The sequence below is a fragment of the Boleophthalmus pectinirostris genome, unplaced genomic scaffold (assembly GCF_026225935.1).
Source record: "Boleophthalmus pectinirostris isolate CB_2022bp ecotype Guang Dong unplaced genomic scaffold, ASM2622593v1 HiC_scaffold_23, whole genome shotgun sequence".
Taxonomy (NCBI): Eukaryota; Metazoa; Chordata; class Actinopteri; order Gobiiformes; family Gobiidae; genus Boleophthalmus; species Boleophthalmus pectinirostris.
This window is the reverse complement of record NW_026571207.1, coordinates 24,269,051-24,291,814: the sequence shown is the minus strand read 5'-3', so window position 1 is coordinate 24,291,814 and position 22,764 is coordinate 24,269,051. Positions and strand designations below refer to the sequence as shown.

General features: G+C 38.6%; 1 protein-coding gene across 1 annotated transcript in view; it reads left to right on the top strand.

The window, feature by feature from the left end:
• Positions 1-22,267, top strand: part of LOC110162382 (protein diaphanous homolog 1) — a 72,042-nt gene extending 49,775 nt beyond the window's left edge. The window contains exons 18-27 of the mRNA XM_055159315.1: positions 5,468-5,566; positions 5,680-5,774; positions 6,247-6,348; positions 7,133-7,372; positions 7,443-7,572; positions 7,936-8,061; positions 8,231-8,394; positions 9,051-9,183; positions 13,914-14,003; positions 19,743-22,267. Coding sequence (XP_055015290.1) covers positions 5,468-5,566; positions 5,680-5,774; positions 6,247-6,348; positions 7,133-7,372; positions 7,443-7,572; positions 7,936-8,061; positions 8,231-8,394; positions 9,051-9,183; positions 13,914-14,003; positions 19,743-19,930 — 1,367 coding nt within the window. The 3' untranslated portion in view covers positions 19,931-22,267. The remainder of the gene's footprint in view (positions 1-5,467; positions 5,567-5,679; positions 5,775-6,246; positions 6,349-7,132; positions 7,373-7,442; positions 7,573-7,935; positions 8,062-8,230; positions 8,395-9,050; positions 9,184-13,913; positions 14,004-19,742) is intronic.
• Positions 22,268-22,764: the final 497 nt, after the last annotated feature.

Genomic DNA, 22,764 nt, shown 5'->3' with positions numbered 1-22,764 from the left:
TTCGCCCAGGGCAGGGTGTTCTCAAGGGGTGCATTTGTGTTACAGTTCATCTAACTTTTTAATTGAGATAGAAACCTCATTTATAAGTTTCCATTTCTTCCTTCATATGAGAATGTCAGTGAGCCTGCCTTCTTCCTTGATCATGCAAATATAAAATTCCTGGATGTATGGAGCCTCTGCTACTTGAAAGATTTTGACAAATATTTGATCTGACATCCATACCTATAGACTACAAATGGACTGTCAAAAATGAATCCAATCGATACGCTTGACTCCTTGCACATCTTGTTAAATGTAGTTTAGTTGAAGTAGTGTAGATCTAACAAATGTCAGTCTTCATATTTGATATTTACATACCCAGCTATCTGCTTGAGCAATCCCCATGCTGCAAGGCTACACTTTCATACATATACTATTTCTGCATGTTGCATCATGTACAATCTACAACAGCAAATGAGTGATACCCAATGACATTGTTGAGCTTGTAATTCACTATCCTCCCTCTAGAGGGCACACTAAAGTCCTAGTGTATGTCAAGGACACTCACAGTTAGAATAATAAACACATATTCACAGCTTGCCTGACTCATAGCCCTGGTTTAATCACTGAACTTTTGTATAAGGCCTCTTTTTGTTTCATTCATCAATCATCCTCCGTGCCCTTTGTCTCAAGGTCATAAAGTTCTTTTCCTCACCTTCGTGCTCTTTTATTGGCTGTCATCGTCACAGTTTGCTACCTTTTATTTGTTGTCTCTTCTTTTGATTTGATTTGCTTTATTCCCTGTACGTTTTTTCTCAATCCCTCCTATCTCCCCTCCTTGTAATTAGCCCGTGTAATTGCTGTAGTAAATCTTTTCTTCTGTCCCAAGGAGACTGGCTGATATGGGACTGATTTAATAAGCACACCATCCCTGGCTCACCTCTTCTACTCTTGTTGTTGTGCTGTGCTTGCGGGCGCGGGCTTGCCTATGTCCTGTGTGTTATTTGCTATAGGGATTTATGGGGTTGTTTGTGGGATTTCAGAAAGTGCGAATTTGAGTTCAAGGTAGTGCTGTGTCGGTGCCCTGACTGTAGTGCAACCTTATCAGCAATGCAGCCAGCATCCTCCTGTATGTGTGTATGAGTGTGCGCGGTCTAATCAGGGAGGCTGCTACGTGCCGTGTGTGCGTCATTGCTGAAGACCTTCATGGCCAGAAGAGCAGAGAGAGGTCAAATTGGCCCTGAGAGAAACACACAAGCACTCTCCCATGCACACTTAAAACTCCAGCTCTCCCCAAACCTCTTACTACTTTTTCAAATTTATTTCTGCCCTATGCCATTACAGATACCCGTCTTCTTCTTAAACAGCAAAAGAAATGCAGAATAATGAGCAAGATACTTGAGGTTAATGACAATCACTGACTGTCATTCACAACTTCGCCACTAGAGGGCAATGTGACTCCATGTATGAATGCAACCTCGCCGTCTGCGGCTCCGCACATTATGCCTCCTGTAGTGTCAACAAGTACATGTAAAACATACAAAATTAATTGAATAAGCTGACTAATGCAGTAATAACTTTACATAAATTTTTATAAAGACATTATATGATAACACACTTAAAATTTAACTTCAATGATTTTGTTTTCTTGAAGAATTAAACACTCTAGGAACTTTTTTTAAAGACAAACATCGTGCTGTCAGTTTTTGCTGTAAAAAACATATACCATTTAATGCACATTCTCTATAAAAAAATTAAATTGCATATACTCCATTTGCCTAAGCACAAATAAATGAATGCACTAATGTCTAAATTATATCTCCATGGTATATTTAAATGTTACTTTTCAAACTATACAAAAAAAAAAAAAAATTATCATGACCAATAATAGTTCAGAATTAATCAAATAAAATATTCTTGATTTAAAATTGAGAAAAAGATAATAATAACAACAAACCATTACATAAATTTCTCTTGCTATGTATATACTGTATTAAAAACTGACTTTTATTGTGAAAACAAGCATATTATGTTTGATTTTAAAGTTCAGACACTATACATTTTTTAGCTTATTTTTTCTCAGCTGACAGTCGTTTCTATCCTCAATGCATATAAACTTTTATTATTTAAAACTCCCCAAAATAAATATTAGGCTGCAATTGCGCTGTTCATGCACCAGGGGAGCGCATGTGAGCAAGCTCCAAGCCCCTCCCATTGACCCGCCCCCTGGCCTATGTCCGTCCCACATCCTGCCCCGTCCCCCCTCCCTCCTGCCGCACCCAGCCATCTGCTCCTTTTCAATACACAGCCAGGAATCTTTTCTCCCTGTTTCCTTTCACAGAGAAAAACAGGATGAAGGGGCTCTTTCAGACCTGGGGTTACCGTGGAAACCTCTTATTCTCCTTCTGTCAAACACTCTTACATTGTGGCACGCACGCACATACACACTGCTGTACAGAGTGACACAAGACTAGACATTTAAAGTTTAAAAGGACCTGGGATACAGCTGGCCGTCTGTCAGGGTATTGTGTACCCTCTAGACAAAGAGTGCTCTGCTTTGTCAAACTTTTCCACTACTTTTTTTGTACAACTTTATCTAACTTTAACTGTAAAATTAAAAAGGTATGGTTGTTTAATTGCAAATTCTCAAGACTTTGTTTAGTTTCCCTGGAGTTATGGTAGTCTTCATAATGACATGTGGACTTAAGATTTGTTTATATCTGACTTTTTCCACATAACTTGCAGCCTGTTGATGTAGAAACCATAACTCCACTGCTCCATTTAATCTTGTTCACTCTGGAATGCTGTCTGCATGTGGGGGAAGAAAAGTTTGTAGATTATTAAATTATTTTGTTTTTCTCAAACTTGGCCAACAGAGGGCCTCTGAACATGTGCTGCTTCACATATACAAAGGGGCCCATCATCTGAAAGCTTTTAGTGGGTTAAAAATAAACCACTGCTGTGACAGGAAGTGGGCATCAAAGTAACAATGTGAAGGAAAAGTACAGGCATTCTCTGCAAAGAATACTATTGACTCTTTTAAAAGTTAGGGTGTTGTCTGTTGTGGTCACAAATGAAAGTAGACAGTGCATGTCCTTTATACATTTGCTCTTTGTTTCTCTCTCCTCTGTTAACTTTTCACATTGGAGCTTCAAGGCTGGATACTCATCACCTTTTCCAGTGAACATTATTTCTCCTTTTAAGGAAATGGAGAACAGCAGAGGAGTGCGGGGGAGTGTGTGAGAGGAGGGGGTGTTCAGACCAATACAGACCACTCTTTGTGCACACTCACACAGTCTGAGTTACATATTGACTGAGACCTCTGCATGACTTGGCTCCTCATGAGTCTGTGAAGTCTCCCCCTCTCCATCCCCCTTCATCTGTCTGCCTCTTCTGTCCTTTTTGTAATTAAAAACAGAAGTCAGAAATGGAAGAATTTGGTTTCATGACACCAAAGGTACACACTCACACACACATGCATGCGTGCACACACGCATGTACCCCCCCTTGCCTCATCATCTTTCAGTGCCAGGCAGCTGTTGGCTTGCACAAAAAGGGGAGGGGGGGCTTCCCGTAAAACAGGCTGTGTTTGTACTGGTACAAGTGATAATGATTATTATTTTAGAAGTACTGCTGTTTTTTTGTCCAGGAGTAGACAAAGTGCAGCTGGATAAATAAAAATGTTGTTTGTCCTTTTTTTCTTTATTTTATAAAAAAATGTCTGTCTGTGCCTGTGTCATCTGCCTCTGTCATCCTTTTTCCTCCCCCACAATGACTAAGTGCAAAGTAGGGCAAATACACATATTCAGCACTAGGGGCGCCATCAGCCCATAAATGGATGGAGCCGGCATGTGGGAAACCAGAGAGCAGCCATTTTACAATCTGTACACCAGACCCCATTTTATGAATCAGCCATGATGTCAACATCCCTTTGAGCAATCTGATTGGCTGGAGTTCTGCTGCCACTGTTACACAGATGCTCACACTCACAATCCCATGTTAAGAGACCTGCCTGCTGACCCACTGACACGATGCTCTGAGCTGAGCTGTCCCACTAACTGGGTTTAAGATTGCAGATCAGGCTCCTTGCTTCTGTAGCCTCTATACTTTATCTAACTTGGTGCATGCATATTAACTCAAACACCTTTTTAAAGTCATATCCACCTCACCATTTCACCAAGATATATTTTGTTTCTTGTTTGTTTCATTGATTCTCAGTGGGAGTCTTCTATTCCCCAGAAACTCTGCAGTTTGGCTGCAGCCCCCATTTCCCCTTGTTTATTTTAATTTAGGCTGCTTCCCGTGGGGCTTGTGTCATGCTGTGGAAAGAGATCATGTTGTTTCCTCGGAAATGTTCCAGATAGTGATTTTGTGCTGGTGTACTTCCTGTTTGGTTTTCCTATGTGCCCTTTAATGAGCTGTGATTATGACTCTAACACTCTGTACAATAATGTCAGTGATCTATCATAATGTCTCCACTTGATTAAAAAGAATTTACTTCTAATATCAAAATAACTAAAATTTTAACAGGACACTGGTTTTTAAATTTCAAAAATAATCCTGTGGAATAACCTCATATTAAACTTGAACTGAACCAGAATTAAAACAAAAAACTAACTTTGACTGTACTTGCAACTAGCACCCATATAGTTCAGAACTGACTTTTTTTTTTTTTTTATTATTATTATTAATAATTTTAAATATTGTATTGCACAGACCTATTCTATACCAAGACTGATCAGAAATGTTAACTACAGGAGGATAATAACAGGGTCAGTTGCTAATCAAAAGCAAGATTAAGACAATTATTAAACTGTCTATATAAAACAAAATCTGGTTTTAAACTTCAGCTGCCTTCTGAGTACAGCCTAAGTTATCTAGTATCAAAGTTTACAAACCTCTAAGCTCGGAGAGTTACAGATGCAGACAATAAAGAGTTGATTTTTATACTGAGTGGCACAAAGGCGCTTATTGACATTCCTGGCTGATTGTGTAGTGGGTGCTCTGAATGAATGGGTAAGTGGTGAAATAAGGGCCTCACTTGGCTTGTTAACATATTCCCCTCTCACTAAAACAAAGCACTGTTTGACCAGGAGTGGACAGAGATGGGGAATAGACTCTCCGGCCTCAAATCAGTTCTTCTCTCTATCTTTACATTTTCTACACAGCAGCAGCAGCTGGCTCACTCACACAAGTGGAAGAACATATGGCAGCTGTGAGGAGAGCTTTTCCCTTTACCTCATTGTCTGACCTTAAACAATACCACAGTGTTGTCCACCCACACGATTTATGCTACTTTTAAGTACAGTTGGATCATTGTGTACACACAAATACCACTTCCTCATCCTTTTGGTTTATTTTATAATTGTATTCATCATCATTATGTAAGATGCATATGATAATACATGTTTTATCCTTTTTTAATGTTGATGCTGTTGATGTGTTCCTCCTTATCATTCATTTCTTGCTCCTACCTTTCCATCTTTAGCCAAAAATGTGACGGATGGTGGAGATGACAAGAAGAATATGCAGAAGAAGAAAGTTAAGGAGCTAAAGATTCTGGATGGAAAGTCTGCACAGAATCTTTGTAAGAACCTTTCCCCCCCTCAGATTAAGACTTTACAATAGATCCTTGAAATTAACGAAAATGTATTTCATTGAATGTACTTCTTCTGTAAAAGAAATGTAATTCTTTTACAGCCATCTTTCTGGGATCATTTCGTCTTCCATATGAAGAGATCAAAAATGCAATTCTGGAGGTTAATGAGAAGATCCTTACAGAGTCCATGGTCCAGGTATAAAACACTGATTTGTTTCATTTATCACATAAAGAAGAACTATAATTGATTAACATGCCTTGCTCTTTTGAAAGTTTGAATAATATAATTTTTTTCATATAATAAAGTAAATTGGCCTTGCCTCAGTACAAATATTTTGTGAAGGCAGCTCTTAGGAAAATTTTTTTTATTCCCAGAACAAGGTGTAAGGTTGGTTCACTGTTAGCATTAATGTGAGGGCAAAACTCCGCCCTGGTTGTGAAAAGCCCGATGCTTTAACAAAGAGGAATACGTTTGGACCACTGCAGAAACTTTAAATTAATCTGTTCTGTTTTTCACATTTTTACGAATAAGGTACCTTTTAATACAATGTTTATTACCAATTTAATACAATTTCACATCATTTCGTTTGAATGTTACAGTGTGGACATCTTGACTTTATTGAACCATCCATTTATATTGTACATATTCTTCTTTCACTGTCACATAGAATCTCATCAAGCAGCTCCCAGGCCCAGAGCAGCTCAGTGTCCTGGGCGAGATGAAGGACGAATATGATGATTTGGCTGAGTCTGAGCAGTTCGGAGTCGTGGTAAGAACAAAGGCTCTCTTTACATGTAAGAGCTGTAAACAAGAAGTATAACTCTCAGCTGACTCCTACATGACTAACTAAAACAAAGCATCACAAATTGTATCAGGCACATGAAATTGTAAATGATGCAGAAAGGAAATTGATGCACCATTTTACTAGTGTCAGTATGTTAAGATACAGGGACAGTCAGGCTGCAAAGCACAGAGGGCCTTATTCACCGGAGGAGGATATGACTAATGGGCAAAATCCCCTTCAGTCACTCTAGACACACATCCTGTCACAGTCTGGACACCTGTCTTTACCAAAGCAGTATAATTTAAGTGGAAAAAAAAATAATTGTGATGATGTGCGCTGTGCAATTTATGTTATCAAATAAGGATTCATTTTAAAGTGCACATTTTCAATGCATCCAGAGGCATTGTAGACATTCTAGAGGAGACTAAACTATTAACTGCTAAATTAAACAAGAAATTAATTTCATAGTCTTTGGACATGTATAGTCTTTATGATGCCATGATTGTAACTGTTCAAATAAGATACTACCACAGTCTCATCCTCCCCAAAGCCAAGACACTGCAGCCTTATCTGCCACTTCGACCAAGGCTCCACAGTCACAGAAGACGTTATGCTAAATCCTAACCCCTGGGCACTAAGAATCTATGATCTTTTGAGACTGTAATGCTGATAAGTGTGCAGCCCTAATGTACACATAAATGCTCTTTAACTGAAGCATTAGAAATAAAACTAGACTGAAGTACTGATATTTTTTTCTTCATATTTGCAGATATCCAGTGTGAAGAAGCTCATGCCACGACTCCAGGCTATTTTGTTCAAGCTTCAGTTTGAGGAGCAGCTCAACAACATTAAACCTGATGTGGTGTCTGTGACCGCAGCCTGTGAGGAACTGTCCAAAAGCGAGTCCTTCTCCAAACTACTGCAGATTATTCTCCTTGTGGGCAACTACATGAACGCTGGGTCTCGCAATGGCAAAGCATTTGGTTTCTCAATTTCGTATCTCTGCAAGGTAAATGCTGCCATCCAAGACAGCAGTTACATCTGATCTGTATTACTATATTATCTTCTTTCTTATTTAGTTACGGGACACCAAATCTGCAGATCTGAAGATGACACTGCTCCATTTCCTGGCTGAAGTGTGTCAAGATCAGTACCCAGATATTATGAGTTTTCCTGATGAGCTCATTCACGTGGAGAAGGCCAGCAGAGGTACAAATACAATCTAAGTTGACTGTTCCAAAAAAATTGTCCTACTTTCATCTGTACAAAAATTTTTAAGAGTGAATGTTTCACCACTCATTCAAGTAGCTTCTTCACATCTAATAAAGCAGAGTGAGTTGCAAAACATATTCACTCTTAAAACCTTTTTTCCAGCTGAGAGAATTCAATTGTCTTTGCATCATAACCTACCTGGGTGACTGAGAGATTACACAGACTTCAGTCTTTACTGCATTTTTAATATTACGAGGTCCTCTACAGTCTCTGGCCTATGTCTTGTATTGCATTACTAAATATTGTGTTATGTGTGTGTAATATTGTTTATTAAACTACTTTTCCCATTTCCCTCTCCAGTATCTGCAGAGACTCTTCAGAAGAACCTAGAGCTTATGGGACGCCAGATCAAAAACCTTCAGAAAGACCTGGAAACATTTCCTCCTCCACAAAATGAAAAGGACAAGTTTGTGGAGACTTTATCTATATCCTTCACATTGGCATCAGTCTCATTAAACCTTACAATAAGTCTAAACCTGCACTTAAATATTACATGAAAGAGGCTATACCTACTTTATTTTCATGTAATATAGTTTATTTTGCTTCAGTACAGATATATTATTAACTGTGCGGCCCTTAACACATAGGATTCACAGTTTTGTCGTCACTGCTCAGGAACAATATGAGAAACTGGACCTGATGCACAAGAACATGGAGAAACAATACACAGACTTGGGCAACTACTTTGTTTTTGACCCCAGTAAAGTCTCAGTGGAGGAGTTTTTTGGAGACCTCAAAACATTCATAAACATGTTCCGGGTAAGTAAGTGATTATGTACAGGTGCAAGGCTTGCTATTTCTGGATTAATGCTGGAGGCAGCTGCTGCAAGAGCACAAACATAATAGATCAAAGAGAAAAACATGAACGGTACAACTGTGTTTGTTTAGACACAATTATGTATTATAATCTTTGACATATTTTTACTTTACACATCACCTGCGGCCTCACAACAGCAAAAAATCATGCTCTGAACTTCTCATTCCACTCATAATCCGCTGCATTTATTTTGGGGTAGTCACCCTAATCTTTAAATGTGCACTATGTAACTTTGCTGGTGGAGAGTTTGCTACTTGCTTGTCTCCATGGAGATGTCTTTACTCTTATGGAATTTTCCACAAGCAGATGATAAAGAGCCCAAGTTAAAATTAAGACCAGTAAAGTGACAGAAATAAGAATGCATGTTTTTCAAGCAAATAATATTTGAACAATTGCAAGATAGATAGGTTCATTACTGTGGACCATTCGAGGCAAAACATTTCCATGGATATGAGTATCAGAAAAGTTGCATAGTGCATCTTTAAGCCAGCCACTGCTGACTAGTTGATCATAGAATCATTTATATATTCTCAAATTCATGTGTGTGTTAAAATATATCTTATCTGTTGATTGATTGTGTTTAATGTTATTTTTTCAGCAAGCAGTAAAGGAGAACCAGAAGAGGAAGGAGGCTGAGGAGAAGATTAAGAAAGCCAAGTTGGCAAGAGAAAAGGCAGAGAAGGAGAAGGAGGAAAAACTGAAGAGGAGCCAGGTCTTGGACATCAATGCAGGTCAGTACAGCTGCATTCAACCTGTTTCTCCACACACTCTCTTTGCATTCCCAGCTCTGTCCTTTTGGGGGCAGTCACAGTCCACAGTTTACAGTATATTTGTGTGTTTGTAATGCGTGTATGAAGAAAAAAGTTTGCAGGATTTATAAGCCAGAGTTAATCAAATGTTGATGATCCGTGCTTCAAGCAGAGAAACAACAATGAAGTTTTTGTGGAGGGATTCAACAAACTGCCTGACCTCTTTTTCACTTCAGAAATACATGAGGGATTTTGTGACTTTGAAGGAGAAGCCAAAGGAAGTCTAAATCTTCCCAAAAGTTAGGTTCCTATCTAAAGCTGAGAGTGGCACAGTGTGTTTAACAGTGTTATAGTCACTCTTTGAGAAGCTCTTATCCCCATATTCACAGTGCAGCCCGCAGATACAGAAACTTTCCCCCTTCGACGCTGACCTACTTTTATACATTCCTCCTCTCTCTGGCTCCACTTGGGCTCTTGGGACTCCTCCGCAGTCCAAATTTGCCACAACCTCAGCACTCTGCATGTGTGTTAGGAAAACCAAGAGGGTAGTTTTTGTTCCCTTTTTCCGTCACTTTAGGAGCACAATAAGTTTGTGCAATGTGTGTTTAGGCAACTGGGAGTAAAGACTTCAGTGTGTGTCTGGCTTGTGATAGTTTTACAAAGTTCTTTGGCCATTGTCCCAGAGCTCCATGTTCCAGCTGGCCTCATCTCCTTTTCTCCCCTTTTATTTAAAGAACACTTTAAAGTTCAAATCTTTACTCCCAGTAAACAGTTTGAAGCACTGTGAATTGGGTAGTCAGATTTCATGTTCAAGTTTGATGTTTGCAGACGTTTGTGAGCTAAAGGACATTTACATACAGGTGGCATATTTGACTGCCTGTGGCCTGGGGTTATTTGACAACCCCCATTTAAATTGTCCCATAGACAAATCCAGCCGACTCAGGCCTGCTCTTTGTTCTGGATTTGTTTAACGTCCATATTGCACAGCCATTACACACAGACTGTTTTGAATACAGTCTCTGCTGCTTTATAGACTGACTGTTATTGTTTTTGTCAACTCATTCACAAGTACATTGCATATCTGTTGTGTCCTACTGCGCCTACTTTTACACCAATGCATCACGTGTGCTGAAGCATATAGGCTAGTGTTATTTGTGTTTCCCGGCCTTGGCATTCCTGTGTGAGTGAAACAGTCAGCCACTCACCTCATCTGCCCCCACTTATCACATAAATGTTCTTGGCGTGTGATAATAGTTACTGTAGTTATAACTGAACAACTATAGAAACTTTGTTAATGTGATACTTAATACTTTATTCAAAGTTCTGATTACTAAAAATCTCCATCTATTGTCCAACTTTTCCAGAGTTTATTTTGAGTTTAGTGCCACTCCCTCATGCCCACAGTCACAAGCTGCCTTTGAGTCACTTTAATTATCCCCTATGTGCTGAAAACTGCTTATCATAATAATATATCTGAGCATTGCCTCACAAACATAATATTTACTCACACAACACAGTCAGTGCTTTTCCACATGCTACAACTAGGTGTCGCTATTTGCTGTAAGGTGGTACTGTTTGTGGGAAAAGGGTGTGTGTGTGGGATTGACCAAGCCGCAGAATTGCTGGTCTGGGAATGGCCACTATGCGTGCTCTTGCTCTATTTTTCAGTTTGTAGGGTAAGTGTTGTGGGGGAGGGTAGAAATGTGGAGCAAGCAGCAGATGCTCTCAGGGGGATTTAAATGTGTTTGTGTGTGTGCGCTCTTAGTGGAGTGAGGGAGAGGAGAAAGGCTGAGGACACAACACTGCTGATCTTGAAATATAACAGCAGTGATTTAAAGCTACAATAGTTAAAAATACTGCACTTATACATTATGACGTATCAATGCATTGTTTTCATATAGTACATTTCTATATGAAATTTAATTCTTATAGCTGTGTTGTAAACAGACGATCACATGGGCTCAGTGCAAGCCTTCATACTAGATGGGATTAATACGGACATCTTTAAATGCTCTTAGCCTAATCCTTTTACACTAATTAATCTGTCTCTTTTTATTGGATTCTCTAGTCTAAACTCTGCAATGTCTTAAAGGAAGTTTGTAACCTGGCGAAATTATCTTATCACTTAAGGATGTCACATTGTAAAATTTTTGTAAGTACGATCATTCACAATTAACACCATGAACAAATAATTGATTGACTGATTGATTGATTTGTTTTTATTTTGAGTTTGTGCCAAGAGAGAAACAATAATCATGTATACTACATATACATTGTAAACAACAGAAAAGCACATTTCTCAAAAAGGAGTGGGAAGAAAAACTTGTATGAACCCACCCGTATTCATGACATAGTTTCAAAATTTATGTGGTTGCTTCTGTACATTAATCACTGAACTTAACAAATATTTATATATAGCAAAAATAAATTGCGTATTATGTAAACAAAATATAATTTTCACCCCAAAACTTTTTTTTCCCCCCATTTTGTACTGTACACACACACGCACACGCACACACACACACACACATACATACATACATACATACATACATACATACATACACCCATACGTATATGTATAATAGGAATATAATTTGTTCACATTATCTAATAGCTTACTATTAATGTAGTATATGGCTAGCTCTATAAATACAAACTTTGAATCACAATAATGTAAAGTTAAAATGTCATTAACAGCATTTACATTTGGGTTTACTTATAATTGTAGGATAATATAGATGCTATAAATGCTGCTCACAGTTATAGTCTTGCTATTATGAATATACTCTGACCCGTACAAGATACTGTTATATCCATTTACAAGTTAATTTCCCCCACTACTTTATAAAATATTGACTTTTTTTCACACTAACAATCAGGGTATTTACAAGTATACCCTAAGGCTATATCTTTGCTATAAATGTCAACATGTGATCAGCTTAATTTCCTTAAAAGAAATTTCACTCAAAACAGCCACACTATAACTATTCGTCACACCATAGAGAGAATAGAGCTGCTATTTTAGATGTACACATATGTCCTGAAACTCAAAGGGGAGTCATTGTTGGGTCTCTCTATGTCCTCCAGCTCTTTAACACAACTGGGTTTCTGTGTTTCTGTGCTAACTCCAGCGGTTTAAGCACAGCATGTGATTAGTTGTTGTGGAACTGTGCCAGATGTGTTTCCTCTGGACTGAAAACATGCCCTACATTATTTGCAGCCAGAGTGCAGTTCTAGATATGAACAATGAGAGGCGTATTTGAGCTGTGAAAGATTTAGGAGCGCTCTGTGGAGACTGTGGCGTGAGAGGCGTGACCGCACACCATCTGCCCCATGGCTTAACTTTCAGGATTAAATATATGGTATGTGTTTGTGTTAGTGAGGAGTATGCTGCTGCGGAGGCTAGTCAGTGACAACATAAACCTTTAGCCCAGCCCTCTGCCCCCTCTTCTCTGTCCGTGTTCAGGTTCACATAGAAATAATGAAAACCATCTGCCCCAGAGCTCAGCCAACACACTCTTTCTTACCCCACAAAGCTGCCATGACACCTTTACTCACAGCAGTGGTCATGTCATGACATGTGTGGACTGAAGCCTGTCTCCTTATTTACAACTGCATATGCAAAATAATTAAATAAACAAAATAAAGAGTGTGATTTTCCTCAATGCAGATTTTTTTTGTTTTTTGTTTTGTTCTGTTTTCTTTGTAACCTTGTCATATTGTGGAACATTCATGGTAAAACTTTCTCCAACCAGAAAAGTTGCAAAGTGTGCCTAGTACTAAGTACATAAAGAAATAATAATCATATATGTGTGTGTTTATGTTTACTGACAATAATGATAATGGAGATCAGGCAGAGCAAGGACAAAACTGAAAATGATTATTATGTTTCATAAATGTGATACATAATTTGTCTCTACTGCAGTATTTGACAAACAGTTTAAATCTTTTAATGTGCAATTTGCCCCAATTCATATATAAATGCAGGTCAACTATATTTTTCAGTAAAAAAAAGTTGTTTTCACTCACATAGAACAAAATGAGGTTATAGATTCTTTAGTACTCTGAAACAGGGATTGCCACCCAGTGAAAAGAGTATAACTGAGTTTGGACCATGACTGAACACTTTTTGTAAAATAAATAGTACCAGTGCAGTAGCAGGGAGGTCCACAATCTCCCACAGACATCTCAGGCTTAGTGATGCTTCCTATTTGCAATTCTGCACATTTTTGTTCATCACATTTCAAACTTTACTATGACAGGGCAGTAACTTTCTTGTAGCATGTAATTGGTTGGCAATTATGGGGCACCTAACACTCATTCAGTATTTACATTTGGAGATGTTGAGTGGGCGTGTCCCTCCTCAGTGCTAAGTGAATGAGAGCTGCCCCTAAGCGCTGATGTTAGCAGAAGTGGGTCACTGCCTATCTGGGTTAATTTAGCAGATTTCCCAACAAGGCCACGTGGCAAGTAAATGACACATCTGGTCACGTGTGTTTTGGTGTGTGTGTATGTGTGAATAGGCCTGGGACATTTATCAAAACTACTCATTTCTTTTTACTGGAAAGAGTGACACATACAAGTAGCTGTGATTTAAAATAACATGGTCGTAAAAATAGCTTGGCGTCATGTATGAGCTCCGAATGCCCACGCTGGATTGATTTGATGTTTGGTGTTTGTGATTGATAACATGTGTGCTGTGCTTACAGAGGGAGATGAGACTGGCATCATGGACGGCCTGTTGGAGGCGCTACAGTCCGGAGCTGCCTTCAGGAGGAAGAGAGGACCAAGACAAGCAGGTAAATATTAACGCTAATACAAATCTGCATTAGAATTTAATAGAATGGAATAGAATTTGTTTTAGCTGATCTCATCTTTGATCCATCTGTTGCATGGCTCAGAGGCTGTGGGTTGCTAGTTCTTAGTCATAGCTTTCAGTGGGAGGGGTAGTGTACAATAAAAACAGGAAAATATGCTTATGGGAATACTGAAGCCACAAATGTTCCAAATATATCACACTCATTACATTTTTTATTATTATTACCTTTGTTTGTGGTCTTTATAACAACCACAACTCCTAGCATTACATTGTGCATTTGTTTATAACTGCACTGTTTGGGTATAGCGATTTAGACAACAAATATATCTGATTTGTTTTTAGATGAGTTTACTGGTTCTGTTTTAGACCTGAATTTTACCAGGTATAGTCATTGTTTAGCCCCTGTTTAGACCCTATTTTATTTCTGTTTTCCCTTCACTTTGTGCTAAGATTTGTAGGCTTGTCAGTAGTTGTTGACTTTTCATTCTGTGCCCTCTAAAACTTAACATGGAAGAATGTGTCAGAGTGGTGATAGTAACTTTGTAACATGATCCCCTTTAACAACTGGTATGTAGCCCGGCCTTGTGAGCGGGAAAGTGTGCCATGCCCATTACCAAGAGAGGGAGGGAAACATGGGCTCAAAGTGTGTGTGTGTGTGTGTGTGAGCCTTGTGTGGGTTCAACATTCACACATAACAGGGCAGTGGTGCAACCCAATCCCTCTCAATAGAAGCCAGATGTGTAGCAGTGCTCACAGTGTAAAGACCATGACCAGAGGGTAGACTTTCTTTTGTTCATGGATTCATTTGGGGATAAAGAAATCTCTGTCCTCCATTTTGTTATTTTCCAGCTTTTGCAAAGGAACACAGGTGTGGTGTGTCTCAAATACAATGCCAGTACAACTCATCCAGTACATATATAGAAGGGAAAAGTGTTCAAAAAGGGCCTCACTCCAGGATTCTGTCAGTCGCACATTTTAGTGTCTGACCACCTCACAGTCTTCACAGGAAATGCCAAACCATGTGTTCATGAGACAAAATGAAAAGATTTGTTCTGGAGCCTGCATTTGGTAAAAAGAAAGAAAAAAAATACTGCAGCTTTGCTCAGCTTTTCCACTCTGTCCTTTGACTGCCCCTGTGCTTTTATTTTTTTAAGATTTCCTGTGTTTGAAGGATTGTGACTTGTCTGCACACTTACATCGCTTTATAATATGGCTCAAGTTTTATAATAGTCATATGTTACCCACACTATAGCTAAAGTATGCCCCACAGTAACATCTCATACCAGCCGCAGTGTTAGTCTTTTGTCTGGGTTGTTTAGTTTAATCAGAGCTCTGAAAATGGCAGAGTTGGCAGAGTTTGTGCTGACTGGCTTCTGTTTCTGGGTGTTTTCAGGCCCCACTGAGGCCACTAATGTCCCTACCTCATTGTCATAATAGTTTTAGGCAGTGTGGGATTGCTGTATTTCTAAATGGTTTTACTTGTATGGGGATTTTACCCATTTTTATAAAACATTACAGGCATTATTGTGAGCATAACAATAAAATGATGTCACCTCTTACACAGCTAAATTACTTTATACAGTGAAAAGCTGCCTCCACTTTTGAGCACCATATTATACTTTAATTAGGATGAAGTCTACTTGTTAGACACATAAAACATTTTCATGAATTAAGATGAGGTAAAACCCAAGAAACTAACTTGTTAAGGTAGATGTTATTAATAAAATAAAGTGTGCATGCAATCGAGCACAAAAACTAACAGTAAAAGAAAACATAAACCCACTTTGCCAATGTTTCACTATGTACATGACTCTGGAATGTGGCAGAATTCTTTACCAGCCTAAAGAGAAAATGTTTCACATGAATCAAGGTGGACATCTGTTTAACAACATGAACCACATGCACCACCATTTCTTTGTAACAGCTGCTGCTTTAAATCTGATATTACATCAGTTTGATAACAATATTATACTTTTTAAAGCATAACTGTAGCAGAAAAAGTACACAAATACATAAATACTAATAGTTACCAACAAATGACTAACTTAAAAGTTTTTACTCATAGTCATAAGCATCACAGAGTGTGCTTTCTGTGCACACGCCCGGAGACTGAAATGTCACTAGTGTGGTTTTAAAAGACTATTGCTGCCCTGCTGAGTGTATTGTCATGCTCTCTGTGTCAAAGTAATAGGGCTGAATGCAGAGCCACGAGGCTGTGCTGCCTGCACCCCCTGACCTTTGACCTCCCCTGTCTGAGTAAAGTGAGTAGGCTGCGTGGAATTGCCCAGTGCAGTGTGCAGACAAAACACACTCACCAGATGCTCGCATTTTATTACAGAGACAAATGGACTCTGCATTCCCATACATATACGGTACTTATCCATCCACATTTAGTGCTGTCCAGTGGCATGCACTTCCTTAAACCCCACTGTTTTAAATCTGATTTCACTCCCTGCCAGTGTGCTCTTTAAACCCTTTAATGGTGTGGATCAATTAGCCTGATTGGGCACAATGCATCCTTTGAGGCCACATGTGTCTGTGTGGAGGCATGCCATGCTGTAGACTGGCAATAGACCCATCTGCTGGGTCATGACCTCCACTAAAACCACCAATCACAGTAGCAACTGGTGGACAAAGCTCCAATCACAACAGGGCTCTGAAATAAAAGAGAGAGTAACAAAAGAGGCACACGCTGCTCTGCTCCCCGTCTGCTCTGAAGAAAAAGTCTGAAACATAGAAGTGCTCCCACAGATGTTCACACCCACAGGCCACATCAATCACACCATTACCAGCTCCATAAACAATTAATGCAATGGACACAATAAAGACAGAACAGAGATGCCACCACTCAGCCAATAGAAGAGCAGGGTGACGTCAGCCTTTCCCACAGTGCTCGGGTGCACAGCTGCAGTTTTACAGTGTAGCCTGAGGATGGCGATACTAGTCTCTGCTAAACTGAGCACACTTTCAGTGTTCAAACCCTCCATTATGTTGTACCTGTTCTATACAGTAGCTATTTCTAATACCAACAAACATGGCTGCCACCCTGTCCAGTCTCAACAGTAACGGGTGTTATGGCCAAGACTCTGAATTTGTGTCCATCTTGCCAGAAGTCACCCAAAACATAGCTACACAATTCTGCTTAACTGTCCACATATTCCTCCTTGAATCTTGTCATAGATATATAAACTTTAACCTCTAAGACCCTTCCTGAAATAGATTCCCTGGGGTGTTCCAAACAATATCACCATGCTGTACTTGTGTCTGTGTGTAATGAAGTTAGATTTGCAAAATAAGCTTTGCAAATCCTTGTTCTATCTATAAAACATGCTACAACTCTCTCAGACAAACATAATATTTCTCTTAAATATATTAAGACATCCCACACCTATAGTCTTAAACCCATTAGAATAACTACTCAGGAGTTATTCTTAGCAAACACTAGTACTTACTGCTTCCTTCAAGCTTAAATATTGATTTTGATGTAGCCATTAACTATCAATGTTTTATTCATGCCTGGTCAAAATGCTTGTACTTAAATGTCTTTTCTCATGTCCTAGCTGTGTTGCTGTTGTCTTATTACCAGGACAATGGTTTCAACATTTTCTTTTGTGAATTGTTTTTTGAATTGTTGCCTGTCACTGTACTATAAATCAGTAGTTCTCAACCTTTTTCAGTCACAAGCCCCATAATAACACCAGCTGGCTTTTCATGACTCCCAAACAAAACAAAACAAAAAAATCCTACCTGCAAAATGCTAAAGTAGCCTTATGTCTAACCGTTTTATTTTCAGGACACAGCCTACCAAATTAATGTATCTAGGCCTAACAATTAGAATCTACATGCATCACATTTGAAGGGTTAAAGACTAGTATACATTTAAATCTTTTTTTCCAGTATCATCTACAGACCCTGAAATTATTTTGCAACCCCCAGGGCTGCCCAAACCTACAGGTTGAGAACCACTGCTATAAATACTGTGAATTTATAGGTCATTACATAACTTGTAATTAGTTTCTGTCTAAATTTGGAATGAAAAGTAGGAGAGGTGTTGAACAGTGGACTGAGTAAGTGTGTTGAAGTGATAATGTGACACATTGTGCTGGGCTCCTTTCATAGACACCTGTTAAGTTGTGAACTCTTAATCTGCCTCTCCCCTCTCTCCCCAGACTCTATTGTCTCTTTGTCACAGCTAATTCTGGAGACCTGATCGGTAACTTTGGCTACATCCACACCAGTTTGTTTTCACTGAGCTACCAATAATGTCTAGAATGAGGATAGAATTGGTGTTTTTAGAATTTTCAATTTGCATGATTTATATTTGTTTTATTGTAATTCATATAACGTACTGTAATGCAGATATGCTATTATTACCAGTTCACTACTTAAATGAAAGCATGCAGGTGTGGACATGGCCTTTTGTGGCACCATGTGTATTTTGAAAATATTTTTAAGGTGCACCACACTGTAGCTTATCTGGAGCATAATATGCCACTTACTTGTCTCCATGGATATATTTTTATTTTGCCTGGAATGTTCCACACAATGACATTAAATGTGTCCATCTTACATTTATTTTATTACAGGTGTTGGTCAAAGTAAATAATCTATAACTTGACCTAGTGGAGCCACCTGCTTATTGATATGTTTAATTTCATACTGTGGAACATTCCAGGGAAATCACTGTCTCCATTGAAACAAGCATGTAGCATACCTACCACCAGAAAAGTTACGTAGTGCATCTTTAACAAAACTGAGTGGTTTCATGGTTGTGTCTGTGTGGCTCATTTGCATGTGTCATTACTGATTTTACATTATGTGAATACAGAATGTGTTTTCTTTGTTGTTACTCACACATTCTAAATGTGTGTGATTTTAATTATTTGCATCATGTATGTTTTATATTCATGATTTATTCATGTCACAGCTGCACGTCTCAAGAGTTCTTAACATCTAGCAGGATAAGAGTGAACACACAAATACAATCTCCCACTGACCTATATAATTCAAAATGGCGGCTGCGGCACAGCTGTCCTTGCACACCGCAAAATGAAGCTCACTAAAGAGAGAGGGAGGGAGGTGGATGTAGCGTAGGAGGAGAGTGAGCATCACTGAAAGAGGTAGAACTGTATTAGAACAGCAACCTGAGGGCACACACTGTCACACACTTTTGTTTTTCAAATCCTCTTTTTTTCTCTCTCTTTCTCTCTCTATCCATGTCAGCCACATTCTGATTAAGCTTACCCAATCTTCCCACAGCATGATTCATAGTATCCCTGATCCTACATAGTTTCCCATTACTTTTACCATCCTCTTATTTCTCCATTTGACCTTAACGCCACACCCTTCTTTGCATTTACTCTGTTTGACTCTCTATGAAGATCAGGGCAGAGCAGGTCTAATCTGACATGAGTAGTGACTTGGTCTAGATTTCACATTAATCCACACAGATGCACATATACATATACATATACATATATACACACACACACACATACACACACACACCACAGATATAAAGTCATCTGGATGTTAAATGCATGGAGTTTGCATTAAGTGTCCATGGTTGAGGCTGATGCTGGTTAATCAACTAATGTAGTTGATTTTGCATGGGAATGAGATGTCAATATGTTACTCTTGGCAAGCAGTGACAATATTGACGTATTTTGTTTACTCATATCAAAGACATTACCAATAATTTGTTGTGGTTTTTCCCTAGCCAACCACAGAAGAGCTGGCCATGCAGTGACTAACATCCTGGCCAAGGAGCTGATGCAGGAAGACACGCCCACGCCAAGCAAATCCACAGTGAAAAAACAACGGCTAGAAGACCCAGAGGAGTCAAACGTTGAATCGTCTGAATCTTTAGAGGATATTCTGGAGGCGGTCCCTTCTCGATCCAATTAAAATTTGATGACATGGACAGGGCTTTCAAGTACATATAGCTATTACAGGGGCCAATAATATACTGAGTAGAGAACGGTTTTGTGTTGGGAAACCAAATTTTGACTAGAAATAAACACACCGATGACTTGATTAGTTGCACTTGTTATTTATTTTGTATCACAAGACAGCAACTCAGTGCATGGAGACATGTTCTAGTTTGGCATTTCTTAAAATTTTAGCATCTTCAAAAATCCAACTCACTTCATATATGCATTTTTCCAGTCCCTAAACATCAGTGATAACACTGAATTAGTTAGTTATTATAGTAACTACACTTTAATCAGCCTTGATAAAACATAAAGACTTAATTCATAATGAGCAAATACTTTATTAAGACTGATCCAGGCTTAGTAACTATTTCATGAAAACCCTAACCCCTTCATTAAGGAGTCACTACGCCTGAATCATTCTTAAACTAGGTGTCTTTATTAAGGCTAAAGAACACTGTCAGTGGCTAATTAAGGTCCAGTTATTATAAAGTGCTATCACGTCACGTTAGTAGAAGTCACTGTTACCAACTTATTTTTCTTTCAAATGTCTCTTGAAGAAACACATTGGTTGTTTTATTGGATTGTAACATATTATCTATTCTTAACAGGTTTACTGAATAATGTGGCCAGAATGAGTATGCCAATTTCACACTTTAATTTGAATTTCTTTTGTTCTGTCGACCATCTCTGTAATTATTTAGTTTTGAATTTAAAAAGGCATTTTGGACACATCCAAAGACAGCCTTCTTGACATTTCACTTTCTGTATTTTAGCCAAGAGCTGCATTTTGATCCATTCTAGCCTCTGTTTTAAACTATCGACCAAGACTGTTCATACATATTCATAAGACACAGTTTATTTTACTGTAGCATGGTGCCAACCAAGAAAAGTTTATATTAGTTTCACTCAGGTGTTTCAAAAGTGCTTTTGTTACACTGGTCTCTATGGGTTATTTCTAAGGGCACATCAAAACACATATGTTGATAAATTTAAAACCACTTTGTTTTTTAATGAGACAAACTTTAATTCATTTGGTATAAACCTTAAAAGGGAAAAGGAAGTACAGTTGTTTGGAAAAGGGAGACTTAACCAAATAGCATTTAAAAGGGCGTTTGTAGCTACCCAACTGCATTCCTGTGTCTGTGTCTCTGACTGTGTAAAATAAGCCACTAAAATGACTTGTGCGCACATAAAGTTTGTCTATGTCAGCGTCTCATTACTGTACAGAGAGGTATGGATGCTGTCTTGAATGTTAGGTTTCCCAAGCGGCTCTGTGGTAATGTTGCACACTTGAGACTGCCTGAAAACTGTGGAGACAGGTCTATTTCTCTAAATGTTTTTTGTGCACTCAAAATCTTAAAAATCCTCAATGTGCTGTGCTGGTTGCTGATGTCTGACCTTCTCCATGATCAACATATATCAACGTTGACATGTTTACTTCTAAATCTCTTAATGTAATGGTCACGTTCGCTGCCTTCTCCTATGCAAAAATGAATGTGTTTAACCCAGGCACACTGTTTAAATGTTTAAATAGCACTGGGTGGACTTTTGTGGTCCATGTCTAGCTCCCGATTTCAAGCATAAACATATCAAAGACCTTCCTTAGCTTGTAATATCTGCCAACAAAACTTGCACTTACATTTACACAAAACAATGTCACATGCTTGAAGGTGCACTGTGTAACTTTTTGGTTGGGGGTCCGTCACCCTTTTTGTATGGATTCATCATTACTGTGCCTGAAATGTTCCTCAGTCTGACATTAAAAGCTCTGACTTATTCAATTACAGATTGTTTTATAGCTCAAAAATACCTAGAAAAACAGGCATTGAGTGTTAGTGGGGTCACCCACCTCTTCTCCAAGAAGACAGAAAGCCTCCAACAGAAAAGTTACACAAGGCACCTTTAATTTTAAGTCACATGATGTTGGCATGTTAGTTTTACAAGTTTCCATTTTCATACTTGGGGAACTTGTAAGAGAAATTGGTTGCACCCAACCAAACCATAAACTCCCATGTACTCTGCTGTGCCTATGCTGGAGCACTGTGAGGCACACTTTACTCTTGTGCTATTCTGGGCATGCTTTACAACTGTAACTAAAAACGATTGATGAATATGGACTTCACTGGAAACAACTTGGACATTCCTTTTTGTTAATTTTTAAGATGTTTTCTATGTGAATTTTTACAGTTGAGTATTTTATTGTATTTGAATAGATCTTTTTTTTTTTTTTGGAAAATTGCTTAATGTATATGGAGTAATGCACATGCTGGTTGCTACACAGAGCTATTAAAAGTCTTAACTAATTTAATCATGTTATTGAGTCGTTTTTGGTGCCTATAAACAACACTGATGTCTTTTTGTTTATTAATTCGGTTGAACGTAGGCCAGGGACATTCCTTTAGTGCAAGTTTTTAACCCCTCAGCTCCATTTCACTGGTGCAAACATGTAGTACTGTTAAAACTCTAACTCTTTACTCCGGCTAAAGATAAACTTGCAGCCAAAGGGCACAAGTAAACAGTGGAATTAATGAATTTCATAAAGATTTTCCAGCTTCCATTCCCAGTTAACTCGATTCCAAGTTATGTAAGAATATTTTCCACTTCTGATTAAGATTTGTAGGCTTCTGGAGTTTGCCTTGGCCTTTAGTGAGTATTGTATAAAGAGTCTTACATAGTCAATATGCGGATATCTGGAGAACACATTTTGGCTCGTAGATGTTTCTTTCCACCTTTAAATCATTCCAAAGATATTTTCATCTGCCCACAGACGATGCACACTGAGACCTTCCATCTGTTCTTTATTCA